The sequence below is a fragment of the Lepeophtheirus salmonis genome, chromosome 5 (genome assembly GCF_016086655.4).
Source record: "Lepeophtheirus salmonis chromosome 5, UVic_Lsal_1.4, whole genome shotgun sequence".
NCBI classification, from domain to species: domain Eukaryota; kingdom Metazoa; phylum Arthropoda; class Copepoda; order Siphonostomatoida; family Caligidae; genus Lepeophtheirus; species Lepeophtheirus salmonis.
The window spans coordinates 35839991-35863853 of record NC_052135.2 but is presented as its reverse complement, the minus strand read 5'-3'; the positions used below and the strand labels follow the sequence as shown (position 1 = coordinate 35863853).

At 31.0% G+C, this 23863-nt stretch overlaps 1 protein-coding gene across 1 annotated transcript; it reads left to right on the top strand.

Moving 5' to 3' along the window:
• The first annotated feature begins 11208 nt into the window (after positions 1 to 11208).
• On the top strand, positions 11209 to 11881 carry LOC121117526 (TIP41-like protein). The gene is given in 3 exon segments (XM_071888098.1): positions 11209 to 11332; positions 11335 to 11550; positions 11553 to 11881. Coding segments are annotated over 3 exon segments (669 nt in total).
• The last annotated feature ends 11982 nt before the right edge of the window (positions 11882 to 23863 follow it).

The following is a 23863-nucleotide window of genomic DNA, read 5'->3' as shown; positions in this document are numbered from 1 at the left end:
TGCTGCTAATGGATTTCAAAAAAATTAGATTTGAGGAAGATAATTAACCTCATGTGATGAACTTTTTCACCTGAATTCAATGCTACAAGTATTTTAAATATTTATTCGATAGGAACGGACTAATTTGATGGGTTCGGTTGAGAATTCCCGCATCCTTCTCCGCGTTTTTCATTCAATGCTATTGTTTGTTTATTGGATATAACGTATGTCTTATGTTCATTTTATGTTTTCACGTTTTGAGAAGAAAAGAAAAGAACAGGAATAGAAGTCTTTATTAATTATTATTTAATATTTTTTATGAGTTGATGAGTTGATCTCGGTGGGATCATTGCTTTTCACGCAACCTTTCTTTCTCCAAAAAGAGAAGGGGAAAAACACCATCTTTAAATTGTAGTGAATAGTGAGGCTAATTGAGAGCGTCTTGGGAATATTAAAAAAGAAGAAAACAAACATTAACTTAAACCCTTACAATTTGAAGAATGTTTTGTAGGAAAATAACTTAGCTATTAAAATGTTTCATTATATCATCTTAAAACGGCTGTGACGAGAGGGAAAAGGAAATGAACAAGAATATAGGCAGGGCATTAGTCCACTCACGAATTCCTGAGCGCTCCCGCTCAGTTACTATTTTTGAATACTTTTGCTCCAACTCTTTTTTTAAAAGCAATGATTGCACTCCCGCTCAATTAAAAATGAGCAGCGCTCTTATTTTTGCTCATATAAGTGTATCTCAATTTGACAACTCTTTATCATTCAAATTATTTGAATTTAGTATTAAAATAATAAATCATCCACAGCTTACTAGGCCCATTCATCAAGCTGTACATGGCAGTATTGAAGTATTTTGGGGACTCCCATTCATTACTTAAATGCTAGTAATCAAATTCATGTCATTTATAGTTAATGTAGATAAATTTTTAATATTTCACACAGTCTAATTTTGTTTTCAATACATTGCTTCGTTTAATTTCACCATTCACAGGAAAATTTGTTATCTCAAGATACCCTTCAAAATTACAAATAGTGTTAAAAGTGTTAACATATTTTAACATAAATCAGCTATTCATTGGCTATCTTTAAGATAGCGTGTTCGTACTAGGGTTTATTAATAAGGATTTGTCAGAACTAGCTCAAGATCCACTCTTCAGTATATGATTTATTTACCAGATCTCTGGATTTGTCGGTGTTTCTTTTTTATCCTTATGTCGTTGACTTAAATATTAATTCGACATGCAGTTGTCGTTTCTTCTTTTTATGTTTTAAAAAAAAATCAGACTATGATAAAAATGTTTCCATTGTTATATAAATGTATTTTTTAAAATGAATAAATATATTTAACATTTAAAAAAATATGTATATTTATAAAATTTTTTGAAAAAAAGACTCCAAACATTAAATTTTCTAATAAAAAACGAAAATTCCTTTTTTTTTTGGCGGGGGGGCTACAGTCCCTCCAGCTCACCTCCTGTGGACGCCCCTGAGTTATCTACCACTCGTAAAATATTCTTTCAAAATCTCAATTGGAGTACCTCTAAGTATCTCAAAGGGTACGCGTACCCCCATTTGAGAACCACTACATTAGAGTGTACCGTATTGACAAAAGTTTTAAATTGGGTATCAAATAATATTAATATATGTATATATTTATTTTATTCATCTAACCAAGGAAATATTTTTTAATCCTCCTGTTAAGAGTTGGACGAGTTTTGATTTGAAAATCTATAAAAAATTGGAAAAAAATAATATCCCCGAATGGAGAATTTACCAGGAAAAAAAATATATTTAAAGATTACAACAGATAAAAAAAAGCAAAAGAGTATGGAGAAATTTCGAAATATAATTTGTTAGAAAGTTAAGAATTAACATTGAATTCAAATTATCCAATTGAATGCCTTTTTTTGATGGGCAAAGGGACATTTTATTCAATAACAATAGCATCAGATATCCTTCTATAGAAAAACAGGAATATTTCACATTTACATTTGTTCTAAGATACTCTTTTATTGGCCATCTTTCTTCCGAAGGAAAAGATCCTATTGGATATAGCATTGCACAATATAAGACGAGACTCGGTTTTTGTTCACGACTTAGAATTTAATAATAAATTCAATAAATAAATAAAACTTTATCCTAGTGTGAAAATTCTGAGATTGTCGTTCGATACTGATCACCCAAATTGGCATGAGATGAAATTGACCTGGATGGAGAAGTTGCCGTCCTATATTTAAATTCCATTGTGACTGCATTGTGACAAAGTCTAATGTTTTGTTTTATTGAAACATTAGCCATTTTAGTTATTATTAATTAATTATACATTCTTTTTTTTTGGTATAATTTACGGATGGTTTCTGCGTCGAAATCGATCTGTATAGCCAATAACAACAACAATCAATGTTCAGATGTCGATTCATGGTAAAAGTGCATTTTAAAGAATGTGCATAGATTATTATGTATTAACTAAAAGATAATATATTTATATGTCTATATCAAAGATATGGTGACTCAAAATGTGCACCACCAATAAAAAATCAGGAAATATTTACTACTTGAGGAGTTTTCCTTTTTTTTTTTTCTCCCAGAATTCTATTTATTCTATGTTTTATTTGATTCATTTATAAGCGTTTAATTAATATAGACTTTGTTACTGATTTTGATGGAATATTATCATTTAAATGTCCCGGAGGATTTTCCATGTAGCTTTCCGTGGAAGGGTCGTCGTTACTCGAAGATTTCTATTTTGTTGTTGGACAAGTTGTGCATCAACTTCTAATTGAATTTCCCCTGAGTCTTCCTTAACTGAGTTTGATTCACCTTGTTATTGGTAGGGTAGTTAGGGGGGACTGAGTTATGTAATCTCAGATGAGATGGAGTGCTTGTATATGTTTGAAATTAATGTAGATTTGAAATATCTCACAGCTTGTTGGTTATGCTCCTCTGTTGCATTTTCAATAGTAATTTTGGGACGTATTGAGGACTTACATTATTTTTTTGACAGTTCCAGCGAACATGAACGTTTATTTTCGAACATTGCTTCCTAGCATTATCGTATTACAGTTTTATAATCTTGCTTTTGGGTGGCAAGAAAGGTGTTTTTGAAAGTTTTCTAACTATATTTTAGGCGATTGAACCAGAGTCTATTGTTTTTTCAAATCGTTTTAATGACAGATGAAGGGTAGCTGCAAAAAGAGAAATATTATTCTCAAAATCTAATATTGAAACTTTTCCTACACATCTCAAGGCAGTAATTCGATTATTTCTTGAGCAATAGAGGTTTAAAACTCTTTTTATTCGTCTGATGCCGACTTACAACTTTTTCATCGAGAAACTTTGTTCATATAGTTGAGATGAATTGAATTTTCCGAATTTTTATATCACATTTATAGGTTTTTTAGGCTAATCAATGAGTTTCCTGGTCTAATCTCGTAAATGATATGAGAGAACTCGTAGGCAAGAATGCAGATTGAAATTTCAACAACGTCAAGATCTAGAATTTCATTTTCAATAGGATTAGAGTTGTACTCGTTCAAAATTTGTAGTTTTATTACACTTTTCATATTTTGAACATCTTCAATGTTCTTGTACAAGGCACAATTTTTTCACTATACATATATATATACAATAAATGGATAGAAAATCAATTATGCATATACATATTCCTTGATTTTCCATTGACTAATTTTATCTTGAATTTATACATCATTCTTTTTAAACATAAAGGAATTTATTTTAAGAAGAAAAAAATTGAAATTTGTAAGTGGTATATATCATTCATAAATATTTCTTTTGATCAAAGGAAAAATGAAATATTAAATCTAAATACATCAATCAAGTTTTATATATGTATATATATACATATTGAAATATATATTCTAATCATGAAATTGTTGATTATTGAATGTATATTTAATAATAAAAATAAAGAAGGGGAACCTTTCGCAAAATGTTTAAGTTAAATATTTACAAATATGTATCTACAGAAAAGGATATTGGATTCAAATTGTGTATGTATATGTACACCGTATTTCCCCTTTCATACATATGCTTATGAATACATTTATATTTTTTTTTTCCATCCACATCACAAATGTCATTTACTCTCTATGTACATCTTGGATGTACGTAAGTAATGAAAATTATATCGATTTAGTACAAATGTAAAAACAGTGTGCTATTGAATATACAGGATGACCTATAAGTTTTAAGACAAACAACATGAACTTAATATTTGTCCTATACAGATGTATATTTTGTAATTCGGTTTGTTGCAAATGCTTTATGCAACCTCCATCTTGTTTGTTAATTTACAAACTTTTTTTCAAACGTGTTTTTAACCCTCTAACGATGACAAGAGGAACCTGAAGCACGCCATCATTTCGCTTCATTTGGAAGGGAAGCAATGTAAAGCCATTACTAAGGACATGAAAGACCTCAATGTGTCCAAGTCATCGGTCCACTACATTATTAAGCAATACAAGGAGACTGGAGTGTCGATGACAGGCCCAAGAGGGGTTTCTCGTAGTCCATGAGGACACCCAGGTTGATCGAGTAACGAGGTTGACGATCAATTTAAAAAAGAAGTGCTACATGATAACCTGAGGATGAAGCCGTATCGTCTACAAAAGCGGCAGCTTCTCAGCGAGCCCAGAATGGCCAAGAGCTTACCTGGGCGAACCAATTTCGAGCACTTTGGGAGTGATTTGCTGCATAGATTAATATGTATCATGAGAAGAAAATACAATACTAAAAGTTATCACTATGTAACATAATCTGTTTTTATCTTATCCAAATTTGTCAGAATCACCATTGAAAGAAAAAAAAAGTTCACCATCGAAGATTCTCTTAAGAATTTCTATCCATCGACTAGCCTAATGAGCATTCAATTTATCAAGTAGATTGTCACTACTGAAAGATTCCTTCAGTCGTATTTCCAACTCACACCAATGGGAAGTACAATCTTTATGAGAACTCAAAATAAACTACTAATTACTTATATCAATTCATATGATAAAATGTAGGGTATGACACTGCTGTTGCTCCCAATGACTCCAAAAACCATGATGATGGGTGTAAATTTGGTTTTTTAAGAGGTGGGGGCACTAGCTCTCTCGCCGGTAAACATCAGTCGTTCTAGATGTTGTGGGATCTGTCAACATTCCATTGTTTCTCATCCGAATAAAATATGATTTGCTTACCAAGGGACTTCAAATCGTTCAGCAATTTTCTTCCGTATGGAGCCCAAGTGGCTTTCATTTTTTCTGCAAGGATATGTCTCTTGTAGAGGGGGTATGAATTCATCCTCAGCTAAGTGTTTATGGCCCTGGAGACTGTTGCACGGTTTACTTGGTGCTTTTTGGCAAGAATGTTAATCAGAGTCCCAGGATATTACTTCGAGGAACGTGACAGGCCTACAAGGAATATGGTAGTGCGTTTTTATCACTCTGGGATTTGTGGTTTTTTCTCTTATAACCTTCTTCCTCCTTCCAGTAGTTGTAAACGTCGTAGGCTATACTCTTTGAATATATGAGCATCTTCTTTATGTACGCTAGGCTGTATCCTGCGCAAGAAAGTTCGATTAAGTTGTTCCTCTGAGTCTCCTACATCGTAGATACTTATTTTGAATAAAAGTTGTGCAAACTAACTTATAGCTAAGACCAAGGTTGTGCCCTTATCAGTCTAGCGATTCAAGCGGTTCCGGTTCTTGAACTAGAAATATATTGCTTATCAGTTTTGGTTCTTGTGCTTTTGCTCCTGTATAGAATATATAAAGAAAATACAATATTCATATATTATAAAAAATAAATTAGCTTTAATCAACAAGTCAATTTTATGAGCAATGTTCAATTTCAACGTTTTCCAATGTTGTTTTTTTTTCGTCGCGGAGCTGATACAGTTGTATCTGAAAATATCAAAATAGCTAAGGGATTCTTATGGATCTGGAAAAGTGATGTTAGGCACCAGACGCTGATAATAAAAGAGGAAAGGGGTGGGTTATATTATGGATCAAGGTCAGTTACTATGCTTGTCAGGGCCCTAAAAATGATAACTGTAATATTTCTTAAGGAAAGTTTTCCGAAACTTTACTATACCAAAGCTCCTTTCACTAATACATTATTAGATGAGGCCCCCTTTATACAAACATGTGTACTATAAAAGTGTAGAGTGTAGACTGAAAGCAATCCTCAATTCTCCATCTAATTTTCTGGCGGCACCCCTTGTTTTAAGTACCTGTTACCAAACTGAGCCTGTATAAAAAAGAACCAAGACCAAACACCGGAACCGTGGCCAATAAAGCTGAACCGAGATCGGAACTGTTGAAATGAAATAACCGAGAGAGGCACTTTTTCACCCGTGTACGAAAAATTCACCTCTCTCTTTTCACTCCAAGACAAATTCCTCCCGAAACAAATTCCTCACGAGACAAATTTATCCCAATGTAAGCTTATCACGAGGAAAGTTCATCCCATAAAATAAATACATTTAAATCAACTATTTTATTCTACTTGTTAATACAAAGATTTAATCGTTCAATAATACATTTATTATTTTCGTAAAGAAGTTGCTGATTTATATAATAACTTATGCTAAACTAAAACTTTATTTCACCCTTTTCAGAGATTACATCATACTTGATATATAGTTTTTAGATATTTTTAGATACTTAAATTGAATATACATATATATTTTTAATTTAGTTATTACTCCTTGTGACGATTGTCTCAAATTATGTAGACTTTTATTTTATATTTTTAAAATAGATTTTTAACTTGCACAAACATATTATACAACTGACCAATTGTAACATCTCAAATAATTATATTACATTTATAGAAGGGACCCTTCTAAAGAAAAAATCGAAGTTTATTAATTATAAAAATAAAAAAAACAATTGTTGGACGTAATCTTTCTTCTTTCTTGTTCATTATTTGATCGGTCATTATGGTCTTAGTATCACCCTCTTAAATAAGAATTCTCCCTTATCTTTGGTGTCAATCGATTTAATGAATATATATGAGTTAAAATATAATTATAATATTTTCTCTGCGCTTATGCTATTTTAATTGTAGAAGGTTTGTCGTACGTGTGAGGACGAGTAAAATGAACCAATATATCTGAATGTAACAAGTTTGATACTGTATTTATTTATGTTCACGTTATACCTTTTATACTTATTCTGTTTATACAATACTTTAAAATCAATTTTTCATGATACAGCTTGTTCGTTACAGGTTCTCCTCTTTGAAGATGTAGTTCCTTTCCCCCCTTACCAGAAAAAAAAAAAATATATATATATATACCGTGTCGGGACGAGTAGCAGGTTTATAACTTTAGGGGGCTTTAATTTTGTTACTAATTGTCGCAGAAAGGTAAAATTTTGCAAGAGGTTGCATAAAACCCTAGTTAATGTTGCATAAAATATAAGTTTATTTTAATTCCACCTCCTTATTGAGATATTTGACCATGGAGCGGTTGCACGAAAAAACTGCAGGGCTGATCTTTTCTCTGGAGAAGAAAACAAGAACATCACAATGACATGTGGAGTCTACAAAAAAATTGTTTGGAGGATCAAGAAGAGGCTGGACAAAATAAGACCTAATTTTAAGGATCTCCCATACCCTGGGCATTCTCGCACAGTAAGAACACCTTCAAAAATTGATAAAGTGAATGCCTCAATTGAAGCCAAACATTCTACAAGTGCATGCAAGCTTGTTCAAGACCATGGGATGTTACCTAAGACTATGAGGAACCTTTTGGTCGAGGATTTTAGCCTGCAGTCTAATAGTTCATTTATTAACCTCAAAACAGTGCAAAAAGAGGCGGAACAAATTCAAGAAGAAATCTGGGACCCGTGTTCTTGTCTTTTCCAACGAAAAAAACGTTTTTGGTTGACAAATACCATAAGGGAAAGAATGGCAGGTACATAGCGTCCTCAGTTATCTCTGTCAATCCTTTTGATAGATTTGCGAGCAAATAAAAGCATCCTGCCGGCTAAGTGATTCTCAGTCTTGTTGGGAGTGATGGGAATGATTATTCTCCGATTTGGTTAAACGGAAGTGTCAAGTTATTCCACGTCTTGAGGCAATCTATGGTCGTGGGGGATTCATATGGATACAAGATGGAGCCCCTGCTCATACATCAAATGCTGTTCATCAGTATCTTTCCAAGAAGCTGGGATCAGGGTAGTTTTGTTTTTGAAAGAGTTTTGGCCTCTGTCTTCGCCAAACCTGAACCCCCTTGATTTCAACACTTAGGGCAAAATGGAAAAAGTTGGGTGTGCTAAATGTCACCCAATTTTGGAGCCTCTAAAATCCGCGGTTGATGCAGCATGGAACGATATGTCTACCAGCTTTGTCAACAAGAGCTGTGCTGCTTTCAGAACAAGAATTTACATGTGCATTGAAGCTAAAGGCTCAATTTTTGAGAAATAAATCATCCTTAAGGTATCCTTAATAACCACCAAAAAGCTTTTTGTTGTACAAATTCATTTGCAGCCTTAGTAGCACTTTCAATGTTGTACGTCTGGCGTGCACCAGTTACTCGTCCCCTCGTTACTCTAAGGAGTAGTACTGTTCGAGCTCGTAGAGAGATACTACGAGCCTCTTTGATGCACCTTGAGACAGCTATATCCACGGTCATCTCCTTCATGATGAGATCCTGCTATTCTTTAAAGGCTTTGACTAAAGCTTTTGTATTCTATTTTCTTGAATGACAACTCCTGGAGGCTTCTATGAGAACATCACCCTTATCCAGGCACTTCTTCGCACGATACAGGGTCACCTTTGAGCCATTTTTAACCACAATGACTGCTTTTTGGTACATTCCAGTGGCAAGGAAGGTTGTAGAAAATATTTTTTATTTTCCTTATTTAGATGCCAACGATGTGAATCAACCAAATGATCTCTAATTTCCATACTTAAATAGTATCGACATCAAGAAAAAAAATAAGCTAATTCTCAGATATATGGTTAAATATTGTGGTCGTTTTTTTGTGGAATGACCCTTTACATAGTTAAATTTCCGAACTAGAAAAAAAAAAAAGATATAAAGAAATGTCAATGGTATTGCGTGATTGTCGTTTCAATCCATGAAATGATTGGAGATTGATGGGAATATAGTTTTTATTTTCATAAATGCAATTACTAAAACAAGCCATTTTATATTTAAGTGAACTGTCAATCAGATTTTTTTTTAAATGTAATTTATATTTTTGTTTACAAATATTTATTTATTGTTATTTAGGGTTCAGCTTATTGTACCTTCTGTAGTTGAGTCGTTTTGATTTTGTATTTAGATTATATTTTATTATATGTTGGTATATTTTACCAACATTGTATATATGATTTTGTATATGTATCCTGTTCCGTTTTCGGGTTATTATTTTATACCTCCATAAAAACTTATACTGTTGAAAACAATGAAAAAACTGACTTTGTAAAAATCTTACACAAGCTATTTTTATTCGGAAAAAAATGGAATTTTTAGGTCAAAATAGGTAATTTTTAGATTTCTAAGGTCTAAAATATCCTGAATGATTTTCAATTTCCCTGTTTTATCAAATATAATGTTCTTCCTTTTGTGACCACAACTACCTCTTCAACTAGATTAAATTTTCATTTGTAATGTTTGAATAAAACAAAAAAACCTTACATCATTGAGCACATTTGATAGGTGCAAAAATAATTGATATAATAAAAAGAAATCCATTATTTTTCCAATAAATATCCTTATTAATGTCTATCTGGCGTTGTATATTTGCAATCAATTTACGCTAGTTAGTGTTAGAAAGATACGATTTCGTATTATAAAAAAATTATCTACATGTTTGTGATTGTTAGACTGATTATTTTTGAGTGTACGTCAAAGATAGACACCAGCAAAGAGAAAATGCGATATTTTTTACATTTTTTCTTCGAACATGGAAAAAACGCAAGGTGGATGGCTAAAAATGAGAACATTGTTTATGTTCTTGATACTGATACAGCCAATAGCGCCCAATTTGGGTTTCGTCGATTCCGGTAATTATAATGTCAAAGATGCACCACGCTCTGGAAGGTCAATTGTCGTAAATGTGGATAAAATAATAGAAATTGTCGAGTCTGATCGTAATTCAGTACTCATTGATTACTAAGGAGATAAACAATATAGAAGAAAAAAAACATGAATAAAATCCATTCACAGAAAAGAAATTTATTTTTACTACTACTTATATAATTAACCGATAAACTGAATACTAAGAAAAATAAAAGTACAACTTTGGAATCATAGCATCATCATACTATGGACACTACAAGAGTCTAATTAATGGCCAATTTTCACACAAAAATCCCATTTTTTCTAATATAATGACCTTTACATCCCTGAAAACGGCCTAAAGGCATCAAAATTTTGACAACGACAGTTTTTGATTCTCCCTAGCAGAAATGGTAATTGCACAGAGAAAAAAAATATTGACCCAAAGTCGGGACAGTCTACTGTATATGTATAAAATACTAGAGAAAAACAAAAAGTTTATTTTATTAAATTGTCCATAATAGCTAATAATAATAGTACATATGCTTATATTTACAAATAATTGTAAAATTGAAGAAAACATGACTGAAAAAAAGCAAAACAGATAGCATTAAATTAAAATCCAATTTGCTACTTTCACAATAATTTTATCATTATTACAAAAATAATATTATTTGTATCTGTTTGAATAGTTTTTTTTTAATATCATAAACAGACCTGTTTCATTAAACATGTATTTAATAATCACATAATATATGTATGTACGTACTTGTATGTAAGTTTAACTGCATTGTTTAAGCAAAGACATCTAAGAAAGAAAGAAAAACAAGTATGAATGTAAATTAAAAATGTTGAAATTAATAGGAACGAGCAAAAAATATGTTATGTGTCTTGTAGAAATAATGAAACTAATGTATACTATATTTTATAAAGATCAGAATAAAAGATATGTTTCATTCCCTTAAACCATGAGGAGAAAAGCTCCAATGATATTTCATCCATAAAAAAGGGATCTATGTAAAGAAAAAGTCAAGTTTAGCGATTAAAAAAGGAAAAACGGTTGTTGTGTGTGTCTTTCTTCATTTTTATTCATTATTGAGTGGGTCGGCGTGTTGTTAACATCTCACTATTGATGAAAATCGGGTTCATTTTGGGCATGTTAATAAAAAGAAGCCTAAAATAATCTCAACAATTTTGAAAATGTTTTTGGGACGGAAGCCTCTATTCAAGATCCTGCATCTACTCGACATGTTCTTACCTCATAATCAAATGTAGTTGATCCATAATCTTAGTGGAGTTTTTCTCAAAATGGACACCTTGTCTGCTTTAAATGTGGTAATCACATTTTTGACAATATTACAGTGAGCTATGACAAAGAATGGATATATTTTTGAAAAGGTCACCCCCCCCCCAAGGTGGTTCATACCTATGATTGGACGTATATGCCAAAGAGATATACTTGTGATGTATCTGGACTTCAGAAAATTGATCCAACTGATTTAAAGATCAATTAGGAAAATTTAAAAGAAAGGGAGATGATTCTATTTTTGAAAATATGATTCTCTATGAAGACGAGCTAGACGACAATGGTTTATCTTCCCTCTCTGAAAAAATTTGTGACATGTCGAGTGGAGATATTTTTCTAATGTTATTTTATTTTCAGGTAAACAACAGTATGACAAAAGTAATTGATACCACCAGGCTCTATCTGGAGCGAGAAAATCCTAATATATTGGGAGAATATATAGAGAAAGATACTAAAAGGAGCGACATTAATGTTCGCATGGTTATTATGAAGGATTTCAATTAAATTATACATCATTTGCCTGTTGTCAATTAAATAGGATAAATACTTCGCCTTAAAGAGTCATAATTTTAAAAAAAAGTTATACGTAAAATTGCCAATTTAAAGGGGGGAAAAATGACATTTGATTAAAATTGTTAGACACGAAAGAGAAATAAAATATCTTCAAGAAGAAAAAAAAATCTTATAGAAAAGATCAGCTTTACTGTTATTATTTTTCATAAGATCAGCTACAATTAGCTGTGACGAGGGAGGAGGGGAGAAGGAAATTTACAAGGACATTATCAAGAATTACTCCGATGAAATTCTTCAATTCTATTCTGAGTCCAACACGGCGTTACAATTATAATTCTACAACCAATCCAACACTTTGGCCTAAGAAACACTGGGTAACCTTTTACTAGTATTTATATATGATACATAGTGATGAAAATCGTGCGCATTTTGGGCCTGTTTAAAAAAAGAAACTGTAAATCGACCCTGACAATTTGAAGAATGTTTTGGAGGAGAGCAGCTTATCTGTCATGACGTTTCATTAGATCAACTGTGACAAGGATTTTGGCAAGAGTTACTCCAATGTTGATCCTCAATTCTACTCTGAGTTCAACAAGGACTTACAATTAAAACTTTTTTTAGTCATGAAATTAGAGGAAAAGAAAATTCATTCTTCAGATTACCAATAATAAAAAAAGGCTAGCTAAAAAATAAACCGGATTTTCATCGATATATACTAGCAAGAATACCCAGAATTCCTCGGAGTTGTTTTAGTAATATATGGTATGAAATATGAACTGAATCGAGCTCATTTGGAAAAACTGTTAAAATGTTGACAAGTAACTTCAAAATATTTTCTGTAGTACATTTAAATATATGATGTCCTCTGAATAGATCTATTGAAGTACCGTTATAATTATATAATGAAGGATTATGAACCGACTACGATCAAGGCTTTTAAAGATCGAATGTGATTTTATTTCCTGTTAACGTGTAAAGGATTTAGAAAATGTTAAAGATTATATCCTGCTATAAGATAAAATATTATTTTGGTCGTATGATCGAAGTCTTGCCCTACTTTTAATAGTATCGATGAAACATGAAAATTACAAAATTGTTTCCTTCTATTTTTAGAATTAGACCTCTTTAAACGCTTTTGATAAAACTATATTGACAAAGTTGTATTACATACCAATATGTATGTAATGCAACAAGGAAAGTTATTAAATATTACTTTTAATACAAGTCTTTATTTGGAGCTATTTTGTTTTTGGGATATATGGTCTATCAATACAAAAACAATCTTGAACAAAAATTAAGGAAAGGATAAATAAAATATTTTTTTTATTTCCTTACTTCACCATGAAAAGTTACCCTAGAAAAAATTACCAGAGAGGAAAATTACACTGGGGAATATTGCGTTTCATACTTTTACACATAAATATAGATTAATTAGTTTCAAAAAGGTCCGACATGGTATTTGTTTCTGTCAACAGTACTTTTCCCCGTCAATAAGTATTGTAAAATTAAAACCCGAAATTATTTTTGATCTGTTATTTTCAAAATAACAAAACTTAAAAAAAAGTTTCAGCATTGTTTGATCGAAAATAAAGAAAAAAGTTATCAATACACGTTGTAATTCTATATGTGCACCCACAAACTCATAACTATTTTAACTCAAAATTTGTAATGAAACAACGTAGCTAAATTCATAAAGCGATCGGGAGAAATTATTCCATTGAACTCAATGTGTTTAGGTTCAATACTCTATTGTTCCTTGAGAAGGAAATATTCTTTATGTATATGGGCTTCAAAGACAATTTCATAGGTAAGATGAAATCATTGTAATACTAATACATTGACTAAAAAGTTCTGGTTCTCATACATAGATGGTGGTATTTTTTTATAACCCTCATTTTCAGTTAATATTGATCTTAAAAAGACAACTCTCAAATTTTAATGATGATCGTTTCATTCAATCTGTGAGTTATTGCGCTAATGGTGGGCTACTTTTGTTATTTCTAAAACAATGGATCAAAAACAATTTCGTTTTCAACTTTATACTGCTTCTTGATACGAAAAAATATCTTTCAAGATAAGAAATGGCTATAAAAGTGTTATGGGACTCTGCTCTATAAAGGAAATGAATCAAAAAACAATCCAATTTATTTTTAAAAATATATATTAAAAGAGTAGTAGATCAACTATTTGGACATAAGCAATACAACAAAAGATAATTTCACACTATTTGAAACTAAAATTTATGATTTATTGGTTAAAGTGCGTAGTAGTCTTTAAATATGATTTAAGAAAAAAGATGACAGTTCTATCAGTGGGGAAAAATTACCATATAAAATCTTGATAAGTTTAATTTCTTATGAATGAAGTTTTTGTAAAGAAACATTTTCTCCTCGTACTCTACAAAGTCCCATTTATTGTCATTTTTTGTTCAATTTACTGCGTTACTTTGAATGAGTGAAAATAGTTGACGTTCATGTTTCTTTTATTCGTTTTATATATATATATATATATATTTTAGCGTTATAATTAAGTGAACCGTTATGACACGTACAAACTGCGTATTGTACAAAAGTCCACTTGGACATAAAATATCTATAAATATATAAACGCAATGTTATAATGTGTACAGAAGTTTGCTTTTGTTAAATATAAATGTATATGTATGTACAATAATTATTTATGTAAAACTTTCATTTGTTGCCTATTATAACATGTGTAATATTATGTCCTAGTCTAAAAGAAAAAAACCTATATTGATAAATTATACTAGATATGGTTCTTAGTAGTTGTTTTTCTTGAAATAGTTGCTAATAATTGTACACATTTCCGAGGTAAAACTATCCAACAATCAATTTACTCAGCGCCAAGGGGAGAAATACAATATTCAATCCAGTTTGATTATTTTTCCGATAATGAATTTAACTAATAAATTTATCATCATTTCACATGAGATAGCTTTTATCGATGATGTTTTTAGATAGGCTTGAATAAACTTGGACCAAATGATGACTAAGAATATATAGGTATATACATATAGCCTATAGGATTTTCCAATTGCTAACAAATTTTGTCCAATCGTGAAATTAATGTTGTCACGATGTCAATATTTTTGTAGAGGTTTCAGTACCAAAATTAGTACTGGTTTTTAAGTACTTTTAGATACGAAAAAATATGATCGTTTTGTACAATTCACATTCACTTACACATGTTTAAGAAGAATGTTTGTTTGGGGAAGGATAAAGGGGGAAGGGGGATGAGTAAAGAATGCGTAAGAAATTTGATGACTTCTAATGAAAAACATATAATTTATCTGTATGAATTTCTGAAAAACAGTCGCTATATATAGTTCTACCTGATATACATATATCATAAATATTTTTTGATCTAAGAAATATCAAGTTTGTCGTAATATTGCAGAATGTGTGCATACAGCATCAAAAGTGTATACAGGGTGCACTGTATACAGTTCACCCTCATGTATATAATATACATTTTTTTAAATCTAAGAAATAGAATTGAAGTCGTATTAATAAAATAGTACAGCCGTATGCGTGTAGCATAGAATATGTTTTTGTTTAATTTTGTTATTGCTCTCTCATGTATATACTAGAGGATGTAGCCGCTAATATATAGTGCTCCCTAATGTATATTATATACAAATATAAGAAAAAAGGGAGTGTAATATGTAAAGAGCACTATATAAAATGAATAAAATATTGTAGATTCAATAATTGAGTTCAAATGCCTTCATTTCAAGTTATTCAATGTAAAAAATGAATTATGAAGGATTTCAAGTGTTGGAATATCCATTTTTATAGTTATGCGGGTAAAAGTTCCCTGGTCATAAATTCAAAGGCGAATTTTCCGGTCACAGTTTAGTTCAACTCATATTAAAAAAAGAAAGTACTTCATATAGAATATATAAAAAAATGAATCTAACTTTAGAAGAGGTTTAGCAACGAGTTATTATATCTTTTTTTTCTGAAGCTGTTATTATCGTTTTTTTTTATCCTTGAGGAGGGAATGTTTAAGTATTGAGTGAGTAGAGATGTGTGATTGTGCTTATGAAAAACGGATAGTAATACCATCGATTAGTTTGAGAGTTATTTTCAATATTAATAAATCAAAATTATTATGGTTGTCGATGCCTAGTAACTTTGGACAATGCGGTATATTACCTCAAGTTTTTTAATTAAAAAAAAATATAACCACTTGTTTTTATTTGGGCAAGCTCAATAATTTGAGGGATTGTTCCATTGGCATGCCAATTTTATTATAAAGTAATAACACTGCAAGTATCGGCTTGAATACCAATGAAGAATTAAATCATTTTTATGCATATTTTCCTGCATGCAGCTGTATGATTCTCTTCTCTTTGAAAAATATTTGTATTTGTATGGTTTTTTTTTATGGATTTGATATTTGCTTTCATAATTAATGTGATATTCATAGGTGTATAAATATGTCCTAGAAAGCTGGAATTGTTTTTTCTAGTTTGTAATTTGAACAAGAATTTTTGTATTCCAAGCCTGTTATCTTTATTAAGTAATTATTGGGAAGGTAACATCTTAGTATAAAGTAATAACTAATGGTTGTGCTTCCTGATGGATCGGGAGTAACAATAATGGTTCGCTCAGAAGTTATAAGTGTAAGCCCTGGTTGGACTCAGAAGTAAAATTGAGGACCGACATCAGATAAATTCCACCCTATATATCCTAGCTCTAAACAGAGTGGGATTTGTGTTTATTTCCTTACCATCATGGCTGCTAGCAGCTGATTTAATAAAATGTCGGGGCAACTTAGCTGCTTTCTTCTAAAACATTCTTCAAATTGACAACCTTAATTTTCGTTTTATTTATATTTTTACATAGCGGCAGTACATATTTCATGCATCACCGTCCATGCTATAAATTAGTTATTTGGTTAAACTTATATTTCTAATTTTTCTGAGAATGTTAGATCGTTGTATTTTCCCAGGATGGAAAACATATATTCCGGTTTATGAAAGAACGAAGTATATATTATGTTTATAAAAGTTCCTATCGATTCTCCAGGAGAAATATTAATGGTGGAAACGCCATAGAAAATTAATTAAGGTAGATTAGATCTATTCCTGAAATACCAAGAGATCTCTAATGCTTAATTCATTAACAACTTTCAATACAGGTGGACTCTTTGCACCTTCATAAATATTAGATAAAGTAGTTTTATTTGTATGCAAAATTAATTATATAATCGGAAAGGAATTAATCTTTATCTGCGGATCCTCTTTTTACTCAGCAAATGGAGGTGGAAGACTTAATAAATAGTATCAGATAAAATACAATTTTGGTCACATTTTCTGTAACAAGGCAAACATCATAGCATGTAATATACATTCGTGAGAGATTTTATAAGAGAAAAGAGGGATCACATTCGCCAAAGTTATAACTAATAGTAGCTGAAAGTATCGAAAAAGAGTTCAAAAGAACTCAATAGACTCATTCAAAAGAGTCTTGCAACGGACAAGATGTGTTTCTTTCATTGTTGAGGTCGAAATTGGCCTCTCTACCATCACAAGGTTATTTCCACCCGCTTTTTGAGTAGATCTCTGGACAGTCTGTTGTGAAACCCCGAAATCTCTTGCATGGTCCCTCATGCACTTGAGGGGATTGTCCTGGGCTGTTTTCTTTAACTCCTCCGGGTCGAGTTTGGCCTTTTTGAAAGAGCCCTTCTTCCTTTCCAACGTTTGGACTTGCCGACGTCGTAGACGCTGGTCCTTGAGACGCCCAACCACTTGGAGTGCGCGAATGGAAATATGTTGGTCATGTTCAAGTGTAACTTTCTTGACTCGTAAGTAAGCTAAAAAGCTCAAGTTTGTTTTGTGTTGTAACTAATTGTTTATGTTTAAAATATAGCAATATATGAATTCAGTTCAATCTCTCAGCCTTAGTAAGTCTTCCTATTTCAATTTATCCCCCCTCCCCGTATAAGAAAATGAAGTCGAAGTCTTATATTAATGTTGTTTTCCCAATTCTTTCAGTCAATTATGTTTGTTTATTGATTAAAAATCAATATCTACCTTATTATTGATCTCATTTCATGAAAACTTTTCAAAATATCCAAATTTTGAAAAAAAAAAAACTATCTAATATATTTATGTTTGTTATGACACTAAAGTATTTTCGTTGTTCAACCCCATATGTAGAGATAAAATGTATAGTGTGATGAGATGGAGAAGTAGTGGACACCATCAAAAAAGAAGAAACTGATATTTTGATTTCCTTTAAATGTTTATTCGAAAAAATATTAATAATTTTTCCCATAATTATATGAATTTAGAAATATCAATAGGTTAATAAAAACTTTTAAACATATTATATTTATGACATATATGTTAATATTTAATCCAGTTTTTAAATTTAAATTTAATTTTATTTAGCCTTTCAAAATATTAATACTGGATTTGAGAAATTATTCTGACTATAATTCAATCTAACAATAAATAAATATTGATTCTTAAGTTGAATAAAGTTCGTGAGTATGCTTCGAACTTTGATCCCTTGAATCATTTTACTTTATTAGAGCTCCTTCGACTGTCCTACTTCACTTCTTTATCGTTTGAGCGGAACGTTGATAATACTATAATATATTGTAATTGTTTTCTTAGAAAGACATGGGAGTCACATTCCGCACTGACTAAAATCTACTTGCTAATCAAGAGGAGATAATACCTTTAAATGTTTCTTCAATCACAACACAGTGCTGCCCTGTATATATACAAAGGTAAAAATCCAGTGTAGAATGGGAATGTAAAATAAAAAGAAACCGAAAATCAACATGGTAACCCTAATAATTTCAATGAATAATGTTCATGTCGTTTCAGTAGATCAACTACAATCAATTGTGACAAAAGAGGAAAGAAAACTGGATATAAACAAGGACATTTGCTATAATTACTCCGATGTCGATCCACAATTCTACTCTGAGTCCAACAAGGATTTATAACTATAACTCTTCAACAAATCCTTAGAGTTAATTTTATGAGCACACACGAACGAATTCCATAGTCTAATCTATTTAGAAAAGTAAAATTATTTCTTTATACTGCCATTTACAAATTAATAGACCAGCTAAAAAACACACCGGATGTACATCATTGTATATATAATATATACACACAAGCACTACTCTACAAATCACTCACTCATTTACGAGCGAACACAATTTAATGTTTTCCAAAAGATATAATATTATGCCTGCATAACACTTTGAAATATATCAAATTAGTCTTTAAATCAGTCAATGGATCAAAGATATGATTAATAACTAGATTGAAAGACCTAATTATTTTTCTTAAACCGATATTTTTTACAATACTAATACTATAAAATTGTTGTAGCTTATAGTTGGAAACACTATATTTTCGATTAATTTGGCAACTATCTTTTCTCTCTTGTCTCCTGTCGCGACGTCAAATAATTTTCCTGGTTATTGCTCAGTTTCATCATTTTATGGATAAAATAAGTATATTTTTTTGCTGATTAATATTTCGATTATTATTGAAAATGTTAATATTTTTTTCGATTAATATTAATATTTCGCTGAGGAAAAGCAAGGGGAATTTTGGAAGCCGAAAGATAGTTGACCAAAACTATGGAAATTAGAATGGACACTTGGTAGAATACAAACCTTCGCCAATGGTCGTATTTTCTGGATTTATTTTTTGCTATATGAGACGTCATTATTCCACTCCCATAAGGACACCAATTTGAGCTTTGTATCTAATAAGTTATGGTTGATTATGTATTTTTAATGTTTTATGCGCCCATGATCTTTATTTCTCAAAATTTAAGTAGCCTTCTCTTACTGTGCTCATATATCTTCAGTCCAAGTTTTTAACTTATGGTGTAATCCGGGTGACTAACAGACAGACAAACAAACAAAGGGAGAAAAAAATATTACTTCCGTTTAACTTCGTTGGGGGAGATGAATATAGTTATTTATACATCAATCACTTGCAGATCTTGTATGGAATCATCCTATACTTTTTTTTTAAAACTGAGGAACAATAAATCAAATATAATCAAATGTAAGTACAGTGAGGAACATAAAAATATTGGAAGCGCTCTCTAAGTTATAAATATACCTATTTATTACTATTACAATGTTGGAATGTTTTGGTAAACTACAACCTTTCCTCCAAAAATCAATATTTCAAAACTCCCAATATCAGTTGATACTTAGCTAATTCTTCCCAACTATGGAATCAAATTTATAAATTCAATAATTGCTGGAAAATTGTTTACAGCTTAACAAGAGATTATTTTAATTTACCGAATCAACGTTGGTAACACTGATTATAGAAAAAGAAATATTGGCAGCAAACAACAGTATACACTGCATATTTTATGTTTTTGTTTTACTAAGGTGATATGCTATGTTTTATTTGATGTAAGGATAACTCTATGTTTGTAAATAGTCACCAAACTTTCAGGTCAGAAATGAATATTAATACGAGAGTGTTTGATAAAAATACATGAAATAAATGAATGCCTATAAAATAGAATAATCTCTTGTATTTTTGTTTGATTTATTTCAACCCATTTTCGTAAGGATTAGTTATAATTAGATGTTATCACATTATCAAATTCACAAAATAAATGAAGTAGAAAATTAAATAATGAGAAAAACATAGGCAGCCAAGGGACAATAAATTACAAGGCATTTGCCTATATCATTGCATATATAATATGGATGTAGTAAATAAATGAGGCGATATAATATATTATTATAGATTAGCTGTTGTACAATGTACATTAGACTGTCCTGTTTTCGGGTTATTATTTCTTTTCCGCTACACAAACCTACGCACTTTGAATTGAAGAAAATAACTTCTCCCGAGTGTATTGTCCACTCAGCTACGTCGTTATATTTTTTTTAATTAAAATGTCCTGTAGCAACCTAAAACTGACCCAAGAGGCCTTCAACTTTGAGATAGTCAGTGTTTTTATAGTCCCTGACATAGAGGGGAGGGAGCAGTATATGAACCAGAAATAGGGACACTCCAATTGACATACTACAGTTGGATTTTGGTCTTAAACTCCTAGACCAGTCTGAGACCGTATTTTTTTTTAGTGGACTAAACTAATTCCGTCTGTCCTTTAAATAAGCTCGGTCTCAAAGAAAAATTCCATCCAGACCAATTCCATAGATAAATTGTTTATGATGTTATGTGTACATCAACTTACAATGATGTCATATGAATTGAAATGTGTTGCATAAATCACATTTCTACAGCTCGTAAATCAGTAAATCTGGGTTCATAGGTTGAGAAACAGACAAACAGGTCCTCGATTTGAAAACGGTTAAATTTCTTTCTGCGGTTTGAAATCGCCGTCCGGACCGAAATAAATTGATATAAAAAAATCACTTAAGACCGAGTTTTAAAAAATCTGTCTTGGACCGAGTCTCAACACTAGTGCATATACCCTAGCAGTAAAAAAAAGTTAATTGACAAAATATAATGAGATGATTTTAAACTAGAAATAATTTGCAATTAAATCTCTATCTTCCTACCTACATAGTTATAATAAGTGCAATGTGAATATGTTGAGTCATGTTAACTACTTGATTGTGCACGGTATGTTCTTAATACTTGTCTTTTCTTTTTTGAGGGTGATAAGAATCATAATTGGTGTAATATAATATGCAAAGTTTTATCCTTCTTAAAAATGAAGATATTGAGAGAGGAAAATTATTATTGTCGGAAGCACATTTCCAATTAGGTATAGAGGAGGGATCCCATAAAATTATATCTTTATATATATTTGATAAGGTTAAAATCAAATATATGTGAAGCATTAGGGATAACGTTTTCCTGGTATTTTCAATAGGTTTTATACCAATGGAAAATTCTACATTGACGTATTTGATGATATAAGATTCAGTGCCTTTTTTAAATGGTTCATGTTTTTATAAAAAGACTTACACGGACTCTAGTGATGTAAAAGTTGAGTTTTACCCCAGGTTTGTGTATTTCACATTTATACACCCAACAGTTTCCTCAAAAATTAGCTCCATCATCACTTACTTTTTAATTTTTTTTTGTTGCGGTGGAATCGGATATGGGAAATTCAATAAAGTGTTATGATGGGATAAAAAAACCCCACTGTCGCAATATTATTGATACTTGGTGTAGTGTCGGTCTTTATTTATTCAGTCCAATCTTACGACTGGTTCTATTGGTCCTTACGACCGTCGGTACTTTTAATTTTTCATTTAAACGACGATGGTTTATTAAGCCAAGTAAGATATATAAGAGGTCCCCGTATAAAGCGGTTTCAAACACCGCGGTGTTTGTAATTATTCTTACTCCCTATATAGTGTGATATTCCCCTCATATCGCGTCTTTTTATATTAGGTATGATAATAATTTGTAGCAAACTATAAATTGAGGTTTTGTAGTTGTTGATGAGTTCGATCATACTATGACTATATATTCATATTTAGATAGGGAGGACTTTCCTATAAGCATTTGATTTGACTTATAACTTTTGGTTATTACATATTATACAAACTTGCAATTGAAAATGTTGTTGTATATATTATTTGTGTTCCGATTATTTAAACTTTACAGTATTAAAATGACGGATTTAAAAATTAAGTAAATACCGGATCATGATTAAATTTTACAGGTATCTTGTCTGGCATACAGTATTTCCATCGTCATTTATGATAAATCAAATGTTTTTATTGTACTATTACTACCCATACTAAAAAAATTAAAATATTAAGAAGCGGACTTTAATAAATAATTTCTCCCATTTTACGAGTTTTACTACCAAAAATGTCCCCGTCCAACACAGATTTCATATAACACAGACTTTTCTTGTTCCCAAAAACCATGATAAGGGGGTATCCTTGTATATTACGAACATTGCACATATCTTGCGAAAAATAACATTTTTATTATAAAACAATCCATTAATTTAATTTTCACATCTCACCTAGTAAAAAATACTTGATTATATTACTTGCTAAACTCTTGACTCTATAGCAGGAGTCCAATTCGCACGTTTGATGGCATTGATCTACAACTACTTTTGAGCGATGTCTTTTGGAAAATTAAACATTTTATAGGCCGATAAGTCAGGATACTTTTTATTCTAAGTTTATCTATTATTACTAATCAAGTATTTTTTTACTATGTGAGGTATGTGAAAATAAAATTAATGGTTTTTATAAGGTTCCTTATTCTAATTATTCATACTTAAATTATTCGCTTTTTAAACATGAATCTTGAGAGAATAACAACTCAGTCTATGCAATAGCTGTAGATTTTGACCTTACTTCATTCCCTTATATTTTTGTTGTTGATTTTTTGTCTTTCCGTAGAGTCCTCAGGATTACTTAATATCTGGATAAAAACAAGCTATGTAACCTCGTTATTAGAACCTTTAAAATAAATAATCAATAATTATATAATTAAATATCAATTGTAGTAGAGAAGAATTAAATGTTGTTAAAAACTGATGAATCATAAACGCGGAGATAGATAATTATCGGATCGTCCATTGAAACCCCTCATTTGTGATTTAAGTAATCATTCATGGAATTGTAGATCGTCGGGCAAAAGATTTTGTGAGAAAACTTCATTTTTTGGAGGTGAAACTTGAAAAGGTACTCCAAAAGCAATGATCAAGTATGATTCAATTCTGTCAGAGAAAAAGCTAATTTTGTACACAAGATTTATTTTTATTCCTTTCAGATCTAACTTTTAATTTCATATAGCCTTTATTAGTTGTTGCATATACATGTAAAACTGATGTTGATCTCATATTTTAAGTATTCTCTTTTAATGTACAATATTTTATTATTAGAATAAGATTCGGTTTTAACCCTTTATCAGAGTATTCCTTTCTTTTCTCTCGACTCCTTTGTCTTGTTCCTTCCTCTCTTAAGTTCCTCACGGTGCGTATGGAGGAAGGACCTCTTATTAAACCACATCGAAGGAAGACATTTTTTGAGGGAATTTTCATAACATAGGTACGAGTT